The sequence below is a fragment of the Hemitrygon akajei genome, chromosome 4, assembly GCF_048418815.1.
Source record: "Hemitrygon akajei chromosome 4, sHemAka1.3, whole genome shotgun sequence".
NCBI classification, from domain to species: Eukaryota; Metazoa; Chordata; class Chondrichthyes; order Myliobatiformes; family Dasyatidae; genus Hemitrygon; species Hemitrygon akajei.
This window is the reverse complement of record NC_133127.1, coordinates 31,366,733-31,391,940: the sequence shown is the minus strand read 5'-3', so window position 1 is coordinate 31,391,940 and position 25,208 is coordinate 31,366,733. Positions and strand designations below refer to the sequence as shown.

The following is a 25,208-nucleotide window of genomic DNA, read 5'->3' as shown; positions in this document are numbered from 1 at the left end:
CAATTGGAACAGGATAAGGGTGATAGTGGAAATAGCAGGTCACTGAATAATTTTAAAAGGCAATTGTTTTAACCTTGAATTCCTTGGACACCTACTGTAACCCTGCTTTAAAAGCCAGCTCCATTAAGAGCAGTACAGTATATTCCACAGAACGAGCTTTTCTTATCTAACACATTTTCATATTACATGGCTTTCTCACAATACAAGGAGACCAGTTCGCAGATGAATCCAATGTCAACCCTCAGAGCAATCTCATCAGTCCCACTCCCCTAGTTATTTTACAGTGATCTGTGGTCTCTCATTTGCCTATCAACTCCCCAATTCCCCTGCCACCCACCTACAATGGGGAGGGGTGGGGTGGCAATTTGCCGGTTAACCTGCCAGATTGCCTCTGGAATGTGTACAGGCACTGGAGAATGTGAAAAGTCCACGTGGACAGCATCCACAGTCAGGATACAAGCCGGGTCACTGGCACTCTACAGCAGCAGTAACACATCAGACTGGTGCAGCACACTCATTTCAGTTTACAGATGTAATCTGCTTCGGTCTTTCCAAACATAAAAGCTAATCACAGCACCATTTACAATTGTATTAAGGAAACTGACAGATTAAGTAAAATTATACTACTAACAGATGAAATTAGAGTGTACTGTCTAAACCTTGCAACTATTCCTCTGATTTTCTGTTCTTTCTCATTCTGCTTTTCAAATGGATCAATAATTCCTTTCAAAAAGCATCTGTGTGACAAGATATTTTCTCATAAAATGTCTCTCCTACCAGAGGATTTCAGAGGGAATATTACAGAACTAACACCCTGTTTTCTTGTAATGACATGCCAAAAAAATGCTGAATTTTGGTAGATGCACTTAAGGCAAAACATTTAAAAAAAGTAAATCAGTTCTCAATCGGTCTCAATTTGAAGCAAATAATTCTTTACAACAGTCAATAAATTGTAAACAAACTCAGTTTGCTTTTAGTGATTAATTTGCAATTGTGCACTGAAATAAGAGCATGTCATTCTTCCATATTATTTATAGGTACAGCACAATAGAGGCTATTTGGCCCACAATATTGTGCCAACCCTTTAACCTGCTTTTCCTATTGCTAAACTTTCAACTGATGATTTCACATAAAACTTAGGCTCAATACCCAGTGCCCGCAAGGGGAAGTTTACTGTCCCTCAAAATCATGGGAAACAACAACTGGAAAGATGTCTAAAGGCAGAGAGGACCATAATTGATCAGTTACACTGTGCTTGAGAATTCTCATGGAATCAAGACTAAATGCAAATTTCATGGAAAGAAGATAGACAAATATGCATGCAGTTTTATTTCAAGATCCTTTTTGAAAATGATACTTTATGGTTTTCATATTTTAAACACAGAAATACATTCCTGATATAATTTAAAATAGAAACCTCTGAATAAACTTGGAACTGCTCCATTGTGGAAGTTAATTACTTATATAATGATAGTCTGGACAGTTTGCACAACAGTAAAGGTCTTTATCTTACAAATCACCAGAATTCACGATTTTTTAAATATTCATTATTATTCTTATAAACAGACTCTATCACCAAGATATGCTCTTGATAAATTTATCATCACCTACTAGAACCTTCTCTGTTATCTTCAATTAAACTTCCCACATAGATTTTTTCAAAGTTGCTACTAAAATTAATTTATAATTATTTTTCATAAAATTATTTTGCACTTACATTGCTTAATTCAATTACTGGATAATTTGTATTTAGGCACAAAGCAGAAATCTGCAATCATCAGCAATGAAAATTGTACTACTTTGACCACTGGCCTGGTTAAGCAAATGTTCTGAAATTTCACTCCATTCGCACACCAGCTTATCTAACCTCAGCCTCCTCACTGCCAGGGTGAAGCCATTATGCAAGCAAGAACAGCAGCACCCCATATTCATAAAGGGTCTCGGCCCAGAATGTCAACTCCTTATTACTTTTGAGAGATGCTGCCTGACTTGCTGAGTACCTCCAGCATTTTGTATGTTCCATTTAAGCCTGGCAGGTCTGAAACTTAATGGATTGAACACCGAATTCTCTAACTTCAGGGAACCTAATATCCCTCTGTCCTTTACTTCCCCCCACACCCCACACCTTTAGATCATCCAGTGGTCTCTCAAACACCACTAGCCCCTGATCTTCCAGGTTTTATACCCTTCCACACCCGGTTCCAGCTGACCATCACCCATACACTCTTCCCACTGGGACCCCATCACCAATCTCCACTATTCCCATCTGTTATTAGATTCCAGAATCCACGAGCTGTTCCCTCCATTTATCATCTCCCAGCTTCTATCATTTTCTCCACCCCTTCCCTCACCCACTGGAGTTAATCTACGAATCAACCCATCCTCACCTGGACCTACTATCTGCTTTGCCATCTCTTGCCACACCTCTTTATTCTGGCTATCTGCTGTGTACTCAACCACAATTCACACTTGCCCGCACTACACCAGAACACGTGGATCCCGGATCAGCCTCTAAGACCATCCGAGGACCCACCAATAGATAACTTCTCAGGAGAACATCATATTGACTCAAGTCACACCATTCTTTCAAGCCAAATAAAAGATCCTAACCCAAAGCATCCATTGTCTATCTCCCTCCACAGATGCTGCCTGACAGAATTCCTCCACCAGTTCATTTCTTTTACTCCAGATTCCAGCATATGCAATCTCCCTTTTTATTATCATGGCGCATCTAGTCACAATCACATTTCAGAATGCAGAATATGTCCCATTTTCAATTTGGTTGCCATGTTTCCTTCTTACGACAGTAATTGTTGCTTACTTTACAAAATTAACTTCAAGAGGCCGTAACCACTTTTGGATGTTCTGAAATGAGCAAGAAAGATTCCACTGAAATTAAAGTCTTTACCAGCCACATATCCTTCATTCAATATTACAAGCAGGTTAATTGATCATTATTACACGGCAACTTATGGAACATACAGTACTATGCAGAAGTCTTAGGCACATAAGGTACCCAAGACTCCTTCACAGTACTGTAGTAATTGTATGTATTAGATTGCACTGCTGCTGTACAAGAACATAAAACACTTTAAAATATATTTAAAAATCTGATGGCTGGAGGGGAAGAAGTTGTCCCTGAAATGGTGAACGTGTGTCTCCAATGAGAAGTGGGCATGACCTGGGTAATGGAGGTCCTTAATGATGGTATCCTCAGTGATGGGAGAGTAGTGCCCACGATGGAGCTGTCTGAGCTTACAACTTTCTGCAGCTTCTTCCAATCCTGTGCAGTGGCCCCTCCATACCAGACAGTGATGCAATCAGTTAGAATGTTCTCCATGGTACATCTGTAGAAGTTTGCAAGAGTCTTTGCTGACATACCAATTCACCTCAAACTCCTAATGAAATGTAGGTGCTGTTGTGCCTTCTTTGTGAATGCATCAATTTGTTGAGCCCAGGTTAGGTCAAAGATATTGACACTCAGGCACCTGAAGCTGCTCACCCTTTCCACTTCTGATCACTCAATGAGGACAGGTGTGTGTTCCCTCGACTTCTCCTTTCTGAAGTCAGCAATCAATTCCTTGGTCTTAATGGCACTGAGGCAAGGTTCTTGCTGCGACACTACTCGACCAGCTGATCCATCTCCTTCCTGTGCACCTCCTTGTTACTATCTGAAACTCTGCCAACAACAGTTGTGTCATCAGCAAATCTACAGATGGCATTTGAGCTGTGCTAGCCTCACACTCGTAGGTATAAAGGGAGTAGATCAGTGGAGTAAGCACACATCTTTGAGGAGCGCCAATGTTGACTTCAGTGAGAAGATGTTATTTCCAATCTGCACAGACTGTAGCAAGTCTGCACAGACAATGAGCAAGTCGAGGATCCAGTTGTAGAAGGAAGTACAGAAGCCTAGGTTTTGGAGCTAGCTGATTAGAACTGAGGGTATGATCGCGTTGAGCGCAGAGCTGTAATCAACAGACAACAGCCTAATATAGATATTACTCTTGTCCAGTGATCCAAAGCTGAGTGGAGAGCCAGTAAGATTGCTTCCATGGTGATAGGTCCAGGTTCTTGCTTACGTAGGAACTGATTCCAGCCACGACCAACCTCTCAAAGCACTTCATCATGGTAGATGTGAATGCCACAGGGTGACAGTGACTGAGGCAGTGACTCTGGCTTTTCTCGGGCACGTCATCCTTTAGAAGCAGGTGAGAGCCTCCAGCTGCAGCAGTGAGAGATTGAAGATGTCCTTGAACACTCCCGCTAGTTGGTTGGCACAGGGGTACACCACCAGAGCATGACACCCGTTTGGAAGATTATCTGATGCCGGCCTCCAAGAATAAAGTCAATTCAATTCAAGGAAGAAGAGGTGACGTCAATCACCAGTTTCATCAAAGTACAGAAATCCAATTTAAAACAAGGATTAAAAAATCTACATGAAGATGCAAGGGTTATTCATTTTTGCAAGGATTCTCTGAAATTGCATGAAGAAGTGTTTTAGCCTGAACTGTCAACTGCTTATTCATCTCCATACCAGGGGTTCCACATATCCCCTGCATAGTGCTATTTAGCCCATGGAGTAAAACAGGATGGGAACCACCTGCCATAGATGCTGCCTGATCTGCTGAGTTTTCTGTGTTACTTTGGATTTCCAACACCTACAGAATTTCTTATGTTTATGACTTGAATTATATAGGTAGATTTGGTCAGTTATTTCTGCATTATTACCCAATTATTTACATAATTCATCGTACCCAACTATTTTCATTTAGGTAAATAAAAATACAATTCTATTGGCTGTTCTAAATAAATTTGACAGAGAATGGGAAAAATATAAAAAATCAAGAATGATGTTTGCTTTAGCGGGAATGAAACCTTTTACGTCCTTGAGGCTACATGCATCTTAGATAAAATTGCAGTTTTGTGTTATTCCCAATCATTGTGCAAACTGCCAGAAATGGATTTAGTGCCAAGATTAAGAGGATGAACTGATTCAATGCAGTTAGGGTTGTAGTATTACAACATCTTGCTCCAGCTGTCACAGTTATGTAATAATCTGTTATAAATATCTGGCTGGCGTGAATTTTGTGGACTATTTTCAGCTGAGTTACACTCCTGATGTATACCAACATGAAAAGCTAAGTCCCAAAGTGGGTTGGCCATGCCAATATACACTCAGTGGCCACTTTATTAAGCACACCTGCTCCTGCATGCAGACACAGTCAAAAGGTTCAGTTCTTGTTCAGAACAAACATCAGAATGAGGAAGAAAAGGCATCTCTGTGATTTAGATTGTGGAATGATTCTTGGTGTAAGATGGGGTGGTTTGAGTATTTTAGAAACTGCTGATCTCCTGGGATTTTCACACACAAGAGTCTCTGGAGTTTACAGAAAATGGTGCAAAAAAAAACAGAAAAAAATAACATCCAGTGAGCAACAGTTCTGTGGGTGAAAAGACCCCCTTGTTAATGACAGAGGTCAGAGGAGAATGGCCGGAAAGGTTCAAGCTTACAGAAGGTGACAGTAACTCAAACAACCACATGTTTCGATAGTGGTGTGCAGAAGAGCATCTCTGAATGCACTAGAAGTCAAACATTGAAATAGATGTAGTACAGCAACAGACAACCACACACATACACTCGGTGCACACTTTATAAGGTACCAGTGGTTCCTAAAGTGGCTGTAGAATGAATAATAGATTTGCACATTTTCATTCTATAAAGTCTACTTGTACTATACATTTAACACAATAAAAATGGGAGAACAGACTTGGATTTATACACTAAGAGGTACTGAAGTTAGGATGCAGTATTCAATGTATGACAAGCTCCAAGAGAGATGTGAACTTGGACAGGAAGGAAATTTAACTAACACATTCAGGAGGTAGAATGTTATGAGATTCTTCTTGGGGAAAGTACCAAGAAAGGTTTATTTGTCTATTAACTCACAAGTGTTCAAATAACTCAGCGACAGCTTCCCCAGTCATCAGTGGACAGATTAAACACACAGCTGATCACCTTATTGCTTAATAACAGGGTTTGTTTATTTAGCTGTGGGAGACAGTGCTGAGAAGTGGCAGCTAGCAGCTGCATAAACTCACCATACTCCTCCCGAAGGTGCTCCTGAATGTGTGGCTCATAACCTTCCTTCTCAGGAACTTCAACAAAATCATCATCATCGTCGTCATCATCCTCATCGGCTGCTTTCATCTGTCGAAGCAAATCAAAAGAAAACCTGTCACTATCGCTGACCTGTGAAACATCCTAATTATACTCTTCGGAAATGACAGGAGCACTTAACTTTCTCAGTGAATAAATGACAGCAATCAATCAAGTCTGAATAACAACGAGCTGCGGAGCTGAAAATTATTTTTGTATAGAATCTACCCAGGAATTTATGAAAGGTGAAACACAACCCAAGGTTTAGAGTATTATGGCATTCAGCTCACACATTGCACATCAAGTGCTAAACAGAATTTATGTGTTTTAATTTACTGAAAGTTAAAGTGGGGAGAGGGGGTGGCTTGTGCTACAATGCATAACATATTGAGCATCACTGTTAAAAACACAAAATATCACCATAATCAAGTGCCACTAAAGTATTCTTCAGAAAATTATAATCATAGTTAGGCACTTAAGTAAATTTAGTACTAATTTGTAAAATAAGAGTCTCTCAGAAGAAATATTTGACTATTTTTTGCAGTTGAATGAGGGCCTGAGTGAAGCTGGGCACTGTTTTATACTCCACCCATCATCTGTCTCATTAAAAAAAGGGAGAACCAACTCCTAATTTTCATTTTGTGCTGCACCCAAGCTGAATTTGCATCCCATCATGCAATATCACCTCAAAGTATCTTAAAGATGTTTAGATAATGATACTGAAAAGAATGTTTGTAGCTACGCACACAAGGTTCCTGCATCACATTAATTAAAGCAGAAAGCAACAACTCTTTAAAACCAACAATGAGGCATTAATATTCCATAGAGAAAAGTATCTCACATCACTGTTGTGTTCAAGATTGGATGAATGAAGCACAATTCTAATTCAATTTAAAAGAAAATGATTATTATATCACTGTGTTACAGAAACATTTCCAATGTCTCATAAAAAGTAGTAAAAAACATAATGCAGCACTAGGAATTATATTTATGAATGGGTCATAAAAGCATTTACTCAATTTTGCCTTATAATGCAAGAATAAGTGAAGAAAAAGGGATCATTCTATGTGTTCAAATGGTTGAACAAATCTGCTTTCTTATACTTTGTTTTTTTTTGCAAAATCTTAATAGAATCATAAAATAAATTCTCCATGGTCTAATTAATTTGGGAGGCAATCTCAATTACTTCCCACCCAGGAAATCAGTTTTGTTCTTAAATAAGTGTCTGTTACACTCTAAAAAATGATGTTATAAGACATCCTTAGACAAGTGAACTCTAAACTTCATTTGTCATTCTGCAAGCTTGATGGCTATGCATTTAAAAACCCATTCTATCTTATAAACTAAAAATTAAATGTACTCAGCTGTGATAGTCGTCATTGCATCTGCTATTTATATGCTAATATCCTTTCTGGAAGATCCTGCAAATTATAGCACTCCAGTAAGTCAGGTGCATCTAGCCTTAGGCTCCAACCATGCAATAAAAAAATGCACAATATTTTGAAAGACAGTGTCAAGGACTCAAAATCGCAATCAACTTAGATTGTTGATCATTGATGTTTTCAACTTGCATTTAAAGTTGATAGAGACACTGCTGACTGACAAATAATTAGTCAGTAATGAATGAGAAGGAGCGTACAATCACAGTACACCAGGGAATGTGTTGGCAGTGAGGCAAAACCAAGTGCGGGAAAGAATGCCGATGCCCAGTTAAACGCATACCTCTGAGCTGCTAACACGTTCATTTAAAAAATACTCTCATAATTTTGTTTAGAGAAATAGCCCTTTCAGATTAGCTTGTAATATATTTAACAGCTTGGCCAATGAAAGCTTCAGAAACTAACCCAAAGGAGATTAGCATGCAATTTACTTAATAGCAGTTTTGCAAGTGAGCAGTGAGAGCTTCCAAAATGAGGCAGTATCAAGGTTTTTTTTCTGATAGCTGGATGGATGATGATTTTTTCCCTATCTGTAATCCAAAAATACATGCAAGCCAAAGTACACGGCCATCACATTTGTTCAGAGAAGGCATTCAGCTCTCCTTGCATTCATTTTTCCAAATATTTCTCTTCATGATGGGTTATGATAGCAAATCAGTTATGTTGCTGGATTAATAAATGAAAGGCCATATCTAATGATTGGGAGAGACAATAATTTAAATCTCACCATGGTACCCAAAGAATTTAAATTCTATTAATTAAGGAATTCTAAAACTTGTTCAATAATCTACCAGACTGTCAGATTGCCTGGCTTACTAAAGCACTTTAGTGCTTGCCTTACCCAGCTCCAGATACAGAGCAACATGTGTGATCTGTAAGTGGTCTCTGTCATGGCTGGACAAATCATTCAATACGTGGGCAGATGTGATGGTACAGTAATTGCACATGTCGAGTCAGAGGGACAACACCTGGAGGTGCTGATGGGTGGGTGGCACCTGGGCCCTGTCAGCAGGGCAAATCCAACCTTCATAGAGATTTCCTGGTACAACTCATCACGACTGCACATGCTAAGTTGGCAGCACACCACCTTGAGCTCCTGCTGGGCTCACGGCACCTCAACCCACCCAATAAGGGAAATCCAACAACCAGTGCCTACATTAGAAGAATTGGTATTTAGGGAAAAACAGACTGTGGGCGGCAAGTCAGGAAGAAAGCATTACTTTTAATTCCCTCTTAGAAAATGGATGCTTTTGGTTTCCCATGCAGGCTTCAAACTTTAGTTAGCATAAAAGATTACTTATAATGAATATATATTTTAAACTATGAATTTCTGAGTCATGAAGGTTTGGATTAAAAGTTAAAGTCCGTACGTATCTTCTGATTTGTCTTTCATAGATCCAAACAGGATAGAGACATTATTTCCTGGGGATACCTCTTTCTCTCCCCACTAAAGAAACTTAGCCTGTTGAGTATTTTCAGTATTTACATTCATCCCTCCCTTCCCAGAAGTGGGGTGGATTTACACCAATATGAGATCTGCGAAAAAGAATATCCATGATTGCAATGGGGGGGATAAATGTAGGTAGGTCAATGTCTACTATCATGTTTCAGCTTTACATCAGGACTGAAGGGGAAAGAGGAAAGATTACCAATATATAGCAGCAGGATGGGGTGGGAAGGTGAAAGGTAGAACCAGATGGGGAGGAAATGATGGGAAGATGGAACCAGCTGAGGGTGGAGGAATTGAACAAAGACAGAAGAAAAATGAGTGGCCAGGTGAGTGTGTGAGAGGGGAACACAGTGTGTCTGGGTTACCTGAAATGGGGAAAATTCAATAATCATTCCACTGAGTCACTGAGAAGATGATGTTCTTCCAATCTGCATTTGGCCTCTTTGCAGTAATAGAGAAGGCAAAGGACAAATAAGTCAGCATGGGAGTGGAAAGATAATGTGCAACCAGCAACTTCAGATGCCCGTTGCAGTTCCACAAAACAACCAACTAGTCTATGCTTGGTTTCACCAAAGTATAGGGGGTATTATTGTACGGACTGAATGCGGTAAATCAGGTTGGAAGAGATACAGATGAAGCTGGAGGGTTGGGAAGGTGGTGGTGAAAAGATAGACGTTACACCTCCTGTGGTTGAAGGGAAAATGCCAGGGGATAGGGAGGAATGAGCACACTAGTCAGTCGTGAAGAAGGTGATCATTGGGGAAAGCAGGAAGGTGGAAGAGATGTCACTGGTGTTGGGATCTCCTTTCCATTCCCACACTGTGTTCTTAATCTTTTCCATTGCCACTGAGAGAACATGTGCAAACTAGAAGAACTTCACCCTATATTCCGATGAGTCCTGTTATCTAAAATGTCAAGTATCCCATAGGTGCTGCCCAACCTTCTGAGGTTCTCCAGAAGGTAGTTATATTCTGCACCTTGTATTCACCTTGGGTATCTTACAACCCAATAGTTTGAATATTCATTTTTCCTATTCCAGGTAACCTACACTCTCACTATTCCACATACACACACGTACACACGCATGCAGACACACCCGTGCCCGTCTAGTTTTCTACCTCATTTGTCAACCATCCCACAGATGCTGCCCAACTTGCTTCCTCCCCCATCTCCCATACCTGGTTCCGTCCACTCATTACCCCGTCCCCACCTAGTTCCAGCTATCACCAACCAGCCACTCCCCTCCTCACCTAGGGCTTCAACCTGAAAATTCTATAACTCCTCTCCTTCAAATAGATTGTTTGTTATTCTAGAATGATGCACCTGCAGTCTCCGATTTTACTTTGGCCTGAACTAAATGTTTCTCTCTCCATAGATGCAGCCACTCACCGAGTATCTCCAGCTTTCTGAAATCAGAGGCACAAACTCAAATTGGATTAACCTTTTGAAATTTTACTGCAAGTCATCAATGTCAGAAATAGAAATCCAAACCCAATGATTTTTAATGGGAAAATGGCAAAAAGGCAAGTGAGAAAATGATTTGAATAGCATTAATTAAATAAAATGCAGTATGTTTGATTTCAATATTGAAGATAAATTTAGCTAAGTACTGGATAGAAGGGGTTTGGAGGGCTATGAAACAGATGCAGGTTGATGGGACTAAGCAGATTAACAGTTTGGCATGGACTAGAGAGGCCAAAGAGCCTCTTTCAGTGCTGTTGAGATCTATAACTCTAAAAATAGCAATGATGGCAGGAGTACAAGTTTCTTGAAATCTTAAGATAGTGACTCCTAATGAAAATGGATAGCAGACTGAACAGCAAGGCACCATTGAAAATTCAATTCCTTCCTCTTCATTCAAGGGTTTTTGGAACAGGGTTTTTTTTCCAGCTGAATAAAACCATTATCAAAATGTTTGTTGCCTATCCGCCGGTCTGTGATGCCAAGGGATAACCTGTTTTTTTGTGATTCTTATGATGGATGCTTATCAAAAATAATAGTAACATCTCTCACAATCAAGCTCAGAATGCCATAGTTTATTTTAATAGTACTGCTTAATTTTTCCAATGCAGACACAGAAAGGTTCTTAATTTCCCTAAAAATGACAATGTATAATATAGAGAATAAATAATAATTTATGCACGACAAATTTTCCTACAGTCTTATATGAATAGTTAATTTTATACCCTGGAGAAGTTGTGTTTCTTCTCATAATAAATTAGCATGGCTTTTATCTTTAAATAAGAACACCATTGTACAGGAGCTTAAAAGAATAAATTCTGGTTTAATGAAGATAGGCAATAAATATTGCCTTACCTTATTCTGGAGAGAGAAACTCTCAGTTAAGCTGAAAGCAATTAAAACACCAATCCAAACTTAATACTAAATCACCAATGAAATGTTGCAATTATCTGTTGTGTCTTGATATCTCTTCCAGCAATCCTTACGGGTTCCAGTCACCCAGCACAGAGCACAAACTCCCTCTGCTGGACATTATAGGTATTATTCCAACTCGACTGCAAAAGCCAAAGACAAAAAAATACCACAAATACAATTATGGTACATGTAACCCTCACCCTCATATTACGTGCTATTTCAGGAAAGTACATGAGCAAACTGAATAACAGCATTCATACCTAATACTTATTTGGTTAATCTATAGCTCCTCAGTCCACAAGCTCTAACTCTGCATCAACAATGGGCACTTTCTGTGACTCACCAAAGCTGAGGAGATCCTCACTGTGACTTCACAGAGCATGTAAATAATACAGATGCAGTTTTTTTTATTAAATTCCCAAAGCTGTGATTTTATCCTCTCCATAAAAGTTGCACTTCTCACCACTCTGTCGTAAATAAACCTTACCACTTCTGAAAACGTAATGGTTTGGTGAGAATGGAGAAGAAATTTGGTAGCATCAGTTACTGGCTGTACTCAGAATATGCTTTAATATCACTAACCTATGTTGTGAAATGTGTTGTTTTTTGCAGCAGCACAGTGCAAAACAAAAAAAAAATGTTACAATAAAAAAAACAGTGCAAAATAGGAATACTGAGGTAGTGTTCATGGACCATTCAGGAAACAGATGGCAGAGGGAAAGACGCTGTTCCTAAAATGTTGAGTGTGCACCTTCTTCCGAATGGTAGTACCACCTACTTCCACCTACTTCCGAATGGTAGTAATGAGAAGAGGATATTGATTCCAAGATGGCCGACACAGCTTGCAGCGGCCACTCCAGAGCTGATTATCTGTTATTTGTGAAGCGGGGTGCCGTGCGCAATCATAATCGATTGAAAACGGACGTGGGAGCACGGAGGAACATCGGGAGATCTCCAGGAAGGCCTGCTTCGTTGCTGCTGCTGCTGTGAGGTCCGGGACTCTGCTGGGAAGAACAAGAAACCCAGTCCTCGGGGTCACGTTGCCGATGGCCGTTGGCGGGGCCGTATTAATACGCTCGGCAGAGGATGGTGCTCGGAGAAGCTGTGCCGGAGGGGATGGTCGTCGGCTCGTAGGTTCGACGGACTCGGAGTCTGCTGCAGTCAGGTCGCTTTCGGTGTGTGCTGCATCTGCGAGGCTGAGTCGGGCGGCGCCGTGAAAGTCCATAGCAGGGGTATTCCCTTCTGCCGCTGGCGTGGGATGGCGAGTCTGTCGGGACCCTGGGGACTTGTGGAAACTGTGTGGGGATTTCTTTTGAACTCAAAGTCTTTTAACATCTTTGTACTATTTTTACTGTGCCCATGGTCTGTTTTTTAATCAATTATGCTATTGTTTGCACTGTTGTAACTATGTGGTTTTGTGCAGGTCTTGTAGCTTTAGTTTTTGGTCTTGTTTTGTCTGGTGGATTTGGAGCTCCTTTCCGGGGAATGCGCTAAGACGGTGGCGCGATATTAATACGCAGCACCCTCTCCGGACTCTGGATTGGGGATTGCCAAACGTTATGTGGATTTTCTGGTGTAGTCTGTTTTGTCATGTGCTTTTGTGATATCATTCTGGAGGAACGTTGTCTCATTTTTAACTGCATTGCATTTGTGGTTTCTAAATGACAAATAAACTAAATCTGAATCTGAATATACTATAGATGGTGAGGGTCCTGCATGGTGGATGGGGCTTTCTTGAGGTACCACGTTCTAAAGATGTCCTCAATGGTGGGGTTGGTGCTTGTGTCCATGATGGAACTGGTCGAGTCTACAACCCTCTGCAGCCTCTTTTGATTTTGTGCACTGGAGCCCTCATAATAGGCGGTGATGCAACCAGTGAGAATCACATATACCCATTCAATTGCATTTAAATGGATATGCTTTCAATTTAAGTATTTAAATATTCTTTGAATAAAAATACTGCGTCTTAAACTAAAATTTTAATGGCTTCTGCATAATTTCATCCTCAGTACTGTCGCGTAATATAATACAATTACCAGCCCCCACCAAGAAAAATGCTCAAACATATGAACAGGTTTTTGTCTTTTAGACAATACAAAGGAAACCATCTTCCTGGTTTTCTTAGTCCAAATGATATATTCAACAGTGAAGACAATACAGATATGTTCCTAATAAGCACAGACAAGCTGGTGAAATGGGAGGCCAAGAGGCAAATGAAAATTAATGCAGAAATGGCAATTTAAAAGAAAACACATGAAATTCTTTGTTTAATAAAGGCGTAGGATACAAAAGCAAGAAAGTTACAATAAACTGCTATTAAACAATAGAGTATTATGTTCAGCTTCAATATACAATTCATTCCACCACATGACATCGAACTCTGGGCTTGTAACGTGGCCTCACCCACGTTGCAGGAACCAAGTTCAGATTGGGTGATTATTTTTCAGAAAACCTCAATTCAATTAACAAGGGTGAGCTGTGCCAACAATTGCTTAACATTTTGTGGTAGGAACTCCTCCCAATTTGACCACTTTATCTTCATTACCCCAACGATGTTCAACACAATCTCACGGTACATTTTCCACTTGGAAATGTTACATCCTCTAAAACAGAACTCCTCGACTTTAGTCTGCGTTCTGTCACAGACATTCCCCATGTTATGCACGCCCATCCTGACAACCTAAGCAAGCAGTTTTCTCACTTTTCCAGAGAAAATCCCTGAACTGAAATGTTATACTGTTCCTTTCCCAAGAGTTATTTCCTGACCTGGTTAACACTTCCAGTTTTTGAAGAGGGATATACTGTCTATCCGGGACATCGAGGGAGATTCAGTCATGGCTTCCGAAAGGCAACTGGATCAATAATTAAAACAAAAGGAACTGATGGGACTAGACGGATTGCTCATCAGAGGCCAGTTAGAACTAGAAGCTCAAACAGCTCCCTTCAGTACTGCTCCATCGTATCACTGCACAAATCCAAATACAAAGGGCAAACCCGCATTTACATGGCACCTTTGCATGTATCAAAGCGCTTTACGTTCAAGGTAAAGCGGGGCTTCAGCTTAGAGTTCATGTGAAATGCCAGTGGTAAACCACGGTGAAGTACCAGCCTATTTCTTTTCCCTCTTTTCAAGTTCTACTGTGGGTCTTGAACCCTTAACCTGCTCGTTTGAAGTTAAGAGCAGTGCAGAACTCTTCCTTCAAAGTCTGGTTAACACACAATTCTGATCACATGGCAACGTACATTAAAGTGATCAAGCAAAATCACTCAGCTACTCTAAGGAATATAAAAGATAATATTTGTCTACTCCATTCCTGTATTCTTCTGCAAGCTTCTGAAGTTGCTTTCCCCATGCACCCATCAAGAATTAAGTTTTAAAGCACTGGAATACTCACCACTCTTCTCTGTCTTTCTTTGTAACCAATGTTCATCTCATCATGCTTTTTCACTGCTGCATCTATTGCGCTTTTTAAGTCAATGGCACGTCTTAATCGGGCATCAGTAATACCAGCTTTGGTGAATGCCTGCAATGAAATTCCAAAGGCATTGCTCACCACAAGCCCATTTCAATAAATGTTCCCACAGGAAAATTCACAGTTAAGTGAAAACACTGGAAAGACAAGCAGCAGAAATTCATCACTGTGCTGATAGCATTCTTCACGTGCTCAGATAGGAGGGAATACCTGGCCAAACTAAGCTAACCCACATATTGTCAGGTCCCAGCAGGCACAGGTCAGGTCACCAAGCTTTAACCCAAAATGCTAGAGGAGCTCAGCAGGTCAGGCAGCAGCTATGGAGAGGAATAAACAGCTTTCATTCCAGGCAAAGACCCTTCATTAGGGCTGGAAAGGAAGGCAGAAGGCAGCAAAATAAGGTGGTGGGGGAGAGGAAGTACAAGCTAAAGGGTGATAAGTGAAAATAGTGGGCGGGGGGAGAGAAAATAGGTGATGGGGGGAGGGAGAAGCTGGGAAGTGGTAGGCAGATGAAGAAAAAAAAGGAGTAAGAGGGGAATTTGTGTGTGTTGTGCTTGTTGTTTGCTGCCTTTGAGAATGTTCTATTCACTTCATCATCACAATTCTTCCCTGTTATCATAAAGCCATTATTTCTCTGGCATCGTCCAGTCACATCTCTTTCTCTCTCGTTTAGATATTTTTCTACATGTTTGGCATTCACCATTTCCCCTTACTGCACAGAACTCTGGATTAAAGGGGGGTCCATGTCATCCATTACTGCCACATTGAGGCCACTCTCAGTTTGGAGAAGCAACAGCTCATTTTCATTCTGGGTAGCCTCCAACCTAATGGCATGAACGTCAATTTCTCTACCTTCTGGTAATTTCCTCCCACACCCCACCCCCCTTCCATTCACTCTTCTTCCATTCCCTAATCAGACTCCCCTCTTTCCTTTCCACTTCTCTTCTCACGTGTCCAGCACCTCCTTCCCTTTCTCCCATGGCCCACCCTCCTCTCCTACCAGATTCCTTCTTCACCCAGCCTATAACCTCACTCCCCCCTCCTGACCCCACCCAGCTTCACCTATGACCTTCTTGTTTGTACTCCTTCCCCTCCCCCCAACATTCCGGTGTCTTCCCCCTTTCTCTCCAGCCATGATGAAGGATCTCAGCCTGAAACATCAACTATTTATTCCTTTCCATAGACACTGCCCAACCTGCTGAATTCTTCCACCATTTTGAGTATGTTGCTGAAGATTTCCAGTATCTGCGGAATCTCTTGTTTATGAATAACAAGCACAATCTAATTCAGAATATTGAAACTGACACTCAGTAAGACAACATTTATTTCCCTAATCATCCTGATAAAATAGTGGTGAGCTGTCTTTTTGAACTACTGATAATTGTTGTAGTACATATACTCCCATGTGGTCATGTACAGGGATTTAAAGTAATGAGATTTGATGGATAACCAGCAGGTGGCGCTGCATGCCCCGGCTATTATTGCATTTCTAATGGCGGTTGTGGGTTTGAGTCAAGTTGTCAAACTTGTCAGTGAAGTTATAAAGAAAAATGTGAGGAAGTGTGGTTGAAAGTAGACACTTTATTTCAGCAATAGCACATGTGGGAACGGAAGCTAATAGCATACCACAAAGAATGTCAAATTGTGTTTTGAAGATGCAGGCGAATGGAAGGTAGAAGGTGCTGGCAGGAACTGGAAAGGATTCAGCATTGGTCATCCAGCTAGAGCAAGCTTTGGTCTCAGTATTAACGGAGAACTTACAACTGCACAAACAACCTCCTGGTATGGATTATGGCATCCTCAACAATAATAACCAAACAATATTTTACTGCAGCAGTATTCAGAACATCTTTGGATCTCAGCTCATCAACAGCAATAGTGACCGTAACATCATCACCAACTAACTGGACTCTGACATCTTGCACTCGTTCCTCAATCACACTTTATTTACCTGTGCACAAGGAGAACACTAACAGAAAAATGGATTACTAGGCAGAGGGGTTGGTGTGCCCAGTGCATAAGAAATAATATTAAATCATTAGAAAGGGGTGACATAGGATCGGAAGGAGTAGAGTCTCTATGGGTTGAGTTAAGAAATTGCAAGGGTAAAAGGACTCAAATGGCAGTTGTATACAGGCCTCCAAACAGCAGCCAGATGTGGATTACAAATTACAGGAGATAGAAAAGGTGTGTCAGAAGGGCAATGTTATGATAATCGTTGGCGATTTTAACATAAAAGTGGATTGGGAAAACCAGGCCAGGACTAGACCTCCAGAGAGAGAATTTGTAGAATGTCTAAGGGATGGCTTTTTAGAACAGCTTGTTGTTGAGCCCACTAGGAGATCGGCTGTGCTGGACTGGGTGTTGTGCAATGATCTGGAGGTGATAGGAGAGCTTAAGGTTAAGGAACCCTGAGGGAACAGTGATCACAATATGATTGAGTTCACTTTGAAATTTGAGAAGGAGAAGCTAAATTCCAACGTGTTGGTATTTCAGTGGAATAAAGGAAATTACAATGGCATGAGAGGTGAACTGGCCAAGGTTGACTGGAAAGGGACACCAGCAGGAAGGACAGCAGAGCAGCAATGGCTAGAGCTTCTGCAAAAAATGAGGGAAGTGCAAGACAGATATTCTCCAAATAAGAAGAAATTTTCGACTGGAAGAAAGATACTACCGTGGTTGACAAGCAAAGTCAGAGACAAAGTAAAAGCAAAAGAGAGGGCATTCAAGGAAGCCAAAGCTAGTAGGAAGATAGAGGATTGGGAAACTTTTTAAAACTTGCAGAAGGAAACTAAGGTGGTCATGAGGAAGGAAAAGATAAATTATGAAAGGAAGCTGGTGACTAATATCAAAGAAAATACTAAAAGCTTTTTTAAGTATATAAAGGATAAAAGAGAGTTGAAGGTAGATATAGGACCAATAGAAAATGATGCTGGAGATATTGTAATGAGAGACGCAGAGATGGTAGAGGAACTGAATGCATACTTTGCATCAGTCTTCACAGTGGAAGATGTCTGCAGTATACCGGACATTCAAGAGTGTCAGGGAAGTGGAGTTTGTGCAGTGAAAATTACAGCTGAGAAGGTTTTCAGGAAGCTTAATGGTCTGAGGGTGGATAAATCTGGACCTGATGGAATGTACCCTCTGGTTCTGAAGGAAGTAGCTGGAGAGATTGCGGAGGCATAAACAATGATCTTTCAAGAATCAATAGATTCTGGTATTGTACCAGATGACTGGAAAATTGCAAATGTTACTCCGCTATTTCAGAAGGGTGGGAGGCAGCAGAAAGGAAACTATAGACCTGTTAGCCTGACATTAGTGATTGGAAAGTTGCTGGAATTGATTGTTAGGGAAGAGATTACGGAGTACCAGGAGGCACATAACAAAATAGGCCAAAGCCAGCATGGTTTCCTAAAAGGAGAATCCTGTCTGACTAACCTACTGCAATTTTTTTGACGAAATTACAAGTAGGGTAGGCAAAGGAGATGTAGTAGATGTGGTGTACTTGGATTTTCAGAAGGCCTTTCACAAGGTGCTTCATATGAAGTTGCTTAGCAAGATAAGAACCCATGGAATTACAGGGAAGTTGCTAGCATGGGTGGAGCATTGGCTGATCAGCAGAAAACAGAGAGTGGGAATAAAGGGATCCTATTCTAGCTGGCTGCCAGTTACCAGTGGAGTTCCACAGGGTCGGTGTTGGGACCGCTGCTTTTTACAATGTATGTCCATGATTTGGACTATGTATAATTTGCCGATTATACAGATAGGTGGAGGAGCGGGTAGTGTTGAGGAAACAGAGAGCCCGCAAAGAGACTTAGATAGTTTAGGGGAATGGGCAAAGAAGTGGCAAAAGAAATATAATGTTGGAAGGTGTATGGTCATGCGCTTTGTTGGAATAAATAAATGGGCAGTCTATTATTTAGATGGAGGAGAGAATTCAAAATGCAGAGATGGAAAGGGACTTTGGAGTCCTGGTTGAGTTGGTAGTGCAGAAGGCGAATGCAATGTTGGATTTCATTTCTAGAGGTATAGAATGTAAGAGCAGGGATGTGATGTTGAGGCTCTATAAAGCACATGTGACACCACACTTGGAGTACTGTCTGCAGTTCTGGGCTCCTTATTTTAGAAAGGATATACTGACATCGGAGAGGGTTCAGAGAAGATCCACAAGAATGATTCCAGGAATGAAAGGGTTACTGTATGAGGAACGTCGGGCAGCTCTTGGGCTGTATTCCCTGGAGTTCAGGAGAATGAGTGGGGATCTCACAGAAACATTCCAAATGTTAAAAGGCCTGAACAGATTAGATATGGCAAACTTATTTCCCATGGTAGGGGAGTCTAGGACAAGAGGGCACGACTTCAGGTTTGAAGGACATCCATTTAGAACAGAGATGCAGAGAAATTACTTCAGTCAGAAGCTAGTCTATTAACATTCATCAATTGTATCCCAGGATGGTGAGGAGGTGGTTGCCCTATGAGGGGAGATTTAACAGACCAGGACAACACCATCTTGAGTCTACATAAATGGAAGGCAACCTCATTGAAATGTAGAAATGTTTCCATGGGATTTGACAGGATAAATGATGCTGCCCATGAACTGGTATTGAGAACCATGGCCACAGTTTCACAATGAGTGGGAAGCTAACCTGGTTGAAATGCAATTAACCTGGCATGAAAGTTTGGGGTGGACGATGAACAGAAGCAGCAGGTTGGAGTTGTGTGGAGAGGTATTGTAGATTGGGGGAATGCAAGGAAATGGGGTACAACTGAGTTTCCAGATGCCAGTCTCTTTTTATTTTCCACACTTAAGTTTTGTGTCATTTACAAGTTTTGAAACTTTACCCTCTAAACCTACACCAACTCATTAACACATTAACTCATTAAAGCCTGTGGTCCTGGACATGCCTGTTAAGGAGAGACCATTCTCTACCAAAGTTCTCACAATTGCCTAGGGTGCTGTCAATAACCCTTTTATTCCATGGGCTTCATTTTTCCCAGTCACATTGTGTGTTGGCTGCCTTATGAAAATCAGCACTAACAACATCCAAAGTGCTCCTTTTAAACTTTCCTGCTACCTTATCAGAAAAATGCTACCAGATTAGTCAAATATCATTTATGCCCAATACGTTTAAAAGGGGTTGAGGAGGAGACAGAAAAAAAAAGAATCAGCTATAATTGAGTGGTGGAGCAGACTCGATGGGCCAGATGGCTTAATTCTGCTCCTGTGTCTTATGGCATTTCTCTTCAGATCATATAGTATCACTGGAGATAGAAACATAGAAACATAGAAAATAGGTGCAGGAGTAGGCTATTTGGCCCTTCAAGCCTGCACCGCCATTCAGTATGATCATGGCCGATCATCCAACTCAGAACCCTGTACCTGCTTTCTCTCCATTCCCCCTGATCCCTTTAGCCACAAGGGCCATATCTAACTTACACTTAAATATAGCCAATGAACCGGCTTCAACTGTTTCCTGTGGCAGAGAATTCCACAGATTCACCACTCTCTGTGTGAAGAAGTTTTTCCTCATCTCAGTCCTAAAAGGCTTCCCCTTTATCCTTAAACTGTGACCCCTCGTTCTGGACTTCCCAACATCGGAAACAATCTTCCTGTGTGTAACCCTTTAGAATTTTATATGTTTCAATAAGATCCCCCCTCAATCTTCTAAATTCCAGTCAGTATAAGCCTAGTCGATCCAGTCTTTCTTCATATGAAAGTCCTGCCATCCCAGGAATCAATCTGGTGAACCTCCTCTGTACTCCCTCTATGGCAAGAATGTCTTTCCTCAGATTAGGGGACCAAAACTGCACACAATATTCTAGGTGCGGTCTCACCAAGGCCTTGTACAACTGCAGTAGAACCTCCCTGCTCCTGTACTCAAATCCTTTTGCTATGAATGCCAACATACCATTTGCCTTTTTCACCACCTGCTGTACCTGCATGCCCACCTTCAATGACTGGTGTACAATGACACCCAGGTCTCGTTGCATCTCCCCTTTTCCTAATCGACCACCATTCAGATAATAATCTGTTTCCCTGTTCTTGCAACCAAAGTGGATAACCTCACATTTATCAACATTAAATTGCATCTGCCATGAATTTGCCCACTCACCTAACCTATCCAAGTCACCCTGCATCCTCTTAGCATCCTCCTCACAGCTAACACCGCCACCCAGCTTCGTGTCATCCGCAAACTTGTAGATGCTGCATTTAATTCCCTCGTCTAAATCATTAATATATATTGTAAACAACTGGGGTCCCAGCACTGAGCCTTGCGGTACCCCACTAGTCACTGCCTGCCATTCTGAAAAGGTCCCGTTTACTCCCACTCTTTGCTTCCTGTCTGCCAACCAATTCTCTATCCACATCAATACCATACCCCCAATACCGTGTGCTTCAAGTTTGCACACTAATCTCCTGTGCGGGACCTTGTCAAAAGCCTTTTGAAAATCTAAATATACCATATCCACTGGCTCTCCCCTATCCACTCTACTAGTTACATCTTCAAAAAATTCTATAAGATTTGTCAGAAATGATTTTCCTTTCACAAATCCATGCTGACTTTGTCCGATGATTTCACCTCTTTCCAAATGTGCTGTTAATGACTGAGATCGGTCATTTTTGACCAGAGCTGGGAATGTCAGACGGTGATACGTGGGTATGTGCTGGGGTGAGCAGGAGTTTAATAGGTAGAAGAGGACAATGAAAGTGGAGATCCAGCATAGGAAGGAGAGCATGAAAATTAAATGTCAAAAAAGTGATGATAGCACTAGGTGACAGAGGGAGGTAACAAGGAAAGTCAAAAAGCACAATACTGGTCTGCAGGAGGGACAAATTAGAGAAGCTGAATGATTATCTGAGGTTATCAAATGGAAATTTCTGTGGATACCAGAGACTTAACATGAAAAGAAAAATATAGTAAACGCTCATGAACCGAAACTATTGGACAATTTTGCATCCAGAAGGCAAGGATGTGCCTAGTTGGAAGATAAGTTGCTGCTCCTCAGGCTTATATTTAACATAATTTTACTTGTGTGAGAAGCCAAGGGCAAAGGGGACAGAGTGGGAGAAAATGGACGATTAAATTGCAAAGGGTTGATCCAGGTTTGGACAGGGAGACCAATGGAGTCAGTGGTCAAAACATGGAGATTGTAGTGGGGTTGAAGATCAAAGGCTTTGTCCGTAAAGCTGGAGGAAATTTCTGCTCATTCAGTACAGAATGACAGTCAAACAACTTAACATTGCAGTGACAGGGGAAGAGTCAATAGAAACCAAGCACTGTCAACATAAACATGGGAGTTGAGTGTTTTTGGATGATGTTACTGAAAGGCAGCATTTAGACAGAGAAAAATGTCCTTTCTCAAATCCTTTGAGAAAAGCTCTTTCTTAAAAAAGTAACATTCTGGTGGCATAAAACTAGACACGCAATCTGTAAATTTTACCTTGCTGGCAGGAAGCTGGAACATAATAGGCACTGAAACCTCATTGATAATACTATACATAGATATGGCAGCTCAGGAGGCTTCTTTACACAAAACTAACAACCACACAATAAGGATTATTCATACCTGGATCCAGTACTGTACAGTTGGCAGATATTTACTAGCAATTAGTCTTTGCAAATCCTTTATATTGTTAATTATAGCACTATTGTCTTCATCTTCTTCGATCTTTAAACCTGCCATACAAACACGTAGATTATTCTAAATGGGTACAATTCCTTTCAAATTAAATTTCATCGTGCATTTAGAAACGTAACTAAAATGATTGAGACACACAATATCAGAATATAAATCATTTAGAATTGTAAGGCAAAGAAATAGACCATTTGCCCCACCAACACTAACCCTACCGAAATCCAATCAAGTTCCTCCCCCACCCAAGAAGAAATTCATAGTAGGCAATTAATCTACCTATTTGCACTTTTTTGGCACATGGGATGAAAATGGAGCACCCAACAGAATCCCATACGATTACAGGCACATCTCCCCACCATTGGTAGTATTCACACGAGATGCTTCCTCAAGAAAGCAACATTCATCAAAGATCCCCACCATCCAGGCTATGTCATTTTTTCACAACTACCATTGGACCAGAGGTACAGAAGCCTGAAGTCCCACACCACCAGGTTGTGCTGGTTCGTTAAAGAACAGCTACTTCCCTTCAGTTACAACCCTAATCAACAGAGTGCAGCAACATTTTGACCACACCTACAGTATCATTTTGCACAAAAATTGAAGGTCTTTTTGTTATAACTGCGTTCTGTCTGGTAAAATGTGGTTTTTCTTGTGAATAGTGCTGCAAGTAAGTTCAAATCACAAACAAGAGAAAAATCTGCAGATGCTGGAAATCAGAGCAACACACAAAAGTGCTGGAGGAACTCAGCAAGCCAGGCAGTATCTATGGAAAAAAAAAGTACAGTCGATGTTTTGGGCCAAAATCGAAGTGCCCTACCGAAGGGTTTTGGCCCAAAGCGTCAACAGTACTTTTTCTCCCATAGATGCTGTCTGGCCTGCTGAGTTCCACCAGCATTTTGTGTGTGTTGCTGCAAGTAAGTTTTTCATTATGACTGTATACACGTGTACTTGTGTATGTGACAACATACTGGACTTGGATCACAAGGAAACAAAATAATCTGTGTAAGAAGTAAAATGTTCTATGACTGCCAGTCATAACTTAATGATGTACAGGCTGCTAAAATGACACTCTCAACACTACAAAACTCAAGCAGCGATACTCCTGGGAATGCTGATCAAATCTACCTGCAGCATTTTTGCACTCCTCAATTCATCTTTTAAAGTAATACTTTTTCTCCCAATTTCACAAAATGGGCCCTTTACCATTTTTCTCCTCAGACTGCAGTCACACATTCAACTGCTCCAAAGCAGCAAATTTTAGAATAGTACACATGATGTGCATTCTCAGCTGGTATGTAAATTGATTTTTCTTCACCTCACAGGTATGAACCCGAAACTTAAAAGGTGAAATTAATCTTTTCTGTGCCATAGTAAATCTATGATATAATTGAATGAAAATTGCTGCAGAATTTCCATCATTTAGTAAAAGATTTCTTTTTTAAAAAAGTTACTGATGTGTTACTAAACTATCAAACTATAGTGAAACCCTAGAACATTGGTATTGCTGGAGTAGCCCATTTTCAGGATTATTCAATACTACTCCTATTAACTCCCAAAGTACACTTTCAGTTTATTATTTTTTAAACTTGCTCACAACAATAAGATCTACAGTTAAGTGTCTGAGTTTAAAGGAAGTGCAAGATATACAAGCACTCCTGAAGCTATCTCCAACTGCGTACATCTAGGCAATTCGGGCTCTGGGTGTTCCAGACCACAACTATAGCTCTGGCCTCACACCCAGCTCACAGACTGCACACGCTGGTCCTAGCTGCTTTCTGGATCCTTGGTTCTGACTTTCACCCCACTTACTCTCTGGACCTCTGGCTCACATTGTAGACTAATGAGGGAGCCAGGAGCCAGACCATCAGGACTTCCAAACAAACAAATGCTGTATTATTTGAATTTAACTATAAATAATGGTTAATAATGCAATAAATGCTCACTTGTATTAATTTCTAAGTCAAGAGAATATTTATGTGAAAGAAGCCCATGACTCCTGATAAAGGTTTCTTCATTGTCTTCAAGTTGTTCACTTTCACCTTCTTCATTTTGACTGAAGTCATCCAGCTCTTCATTGGATTCCTGCTCTGCAGGAGCTCTGTTCACCTGAGGCAGTGGGACCAGGTCCTTACTGCTGCAAGGCTGCTCATCATCACTATGATTGGTGGTACACCAATAATCATCTCCCTGCCCGCTGGTTGTAGAGTTGCCATTATCCACTTTATCGGGCAGTTCTGATTTGCACTGTGAGCTTACATCACTAAAGCTGAACTCAGAAAGATGAGGCAGCAGCAATTTGAAGCACTCTTCCAGTTCCGTCAAAGTGCTCTGAATTTCTTCTGACATTTCTGTTTTAAATGCAGAATGGACAAGATTAGAGAAAAAAGAAACAGCCAGCAGCATCTCAGAGAAAACTGTTCCAAGAACAAAAGGACACCAAATGACACACCATTTAAATAGCTGGTAAAAGAGGGCTGAACACCAGAGTTAAAGAAAATATTGAACACTGTATTTTCAACCTATCGTGCTTGTTCAAGCTTTATTCAACAAAAAATTAGCTTGGCCCACACTCAAGCCTATTCAAATGCCTTTCTAATTGCATCTTAAGTGTAGTAGTTGTATCTAATTTCTACCTCTTAGTTTGGCAACATATTCCAGATACCAGCCACATTCGT

General features: G+C 40.9%; 1 protein-coding gene across 4 annotated transcripts in view; it reads right to left on the bottom strand.

Moving 5' to 3' along the window:
• uvssa (UV-stimulated scaffold protein A) overlaps positions 1–25,208 on the bottom strand; it is a 290,056-nt gene that overhangs the window by 254,640 nt on the left and 10,208 nt on the right. For all 4 annotated transcript variants that reach the window (XM_073042248.1, XM_073042245.1, XM_073042247.1 and 1 more), the window contains 4 exons: positions 24,477–24,881; positions 22,465–22,574; positions 14,818–14,946; positions 6,100–6,208 (listed from right to left, as the gene is read on the bottom strand). In XM_073042248.1, the coding sequence (XP_072898349.1) occupies positions 6,100–6,208; positions 14,818–14,946; positions 22,465–22,574; positions 24,477–24,881 (753 nt within the window). The remainder of the gene's footprint in view (positions 1–6,099; positions 6,209–14,817; positions 14,947–22,464; positions 22,575–24,476; positions 24,882–25,208) is intronic.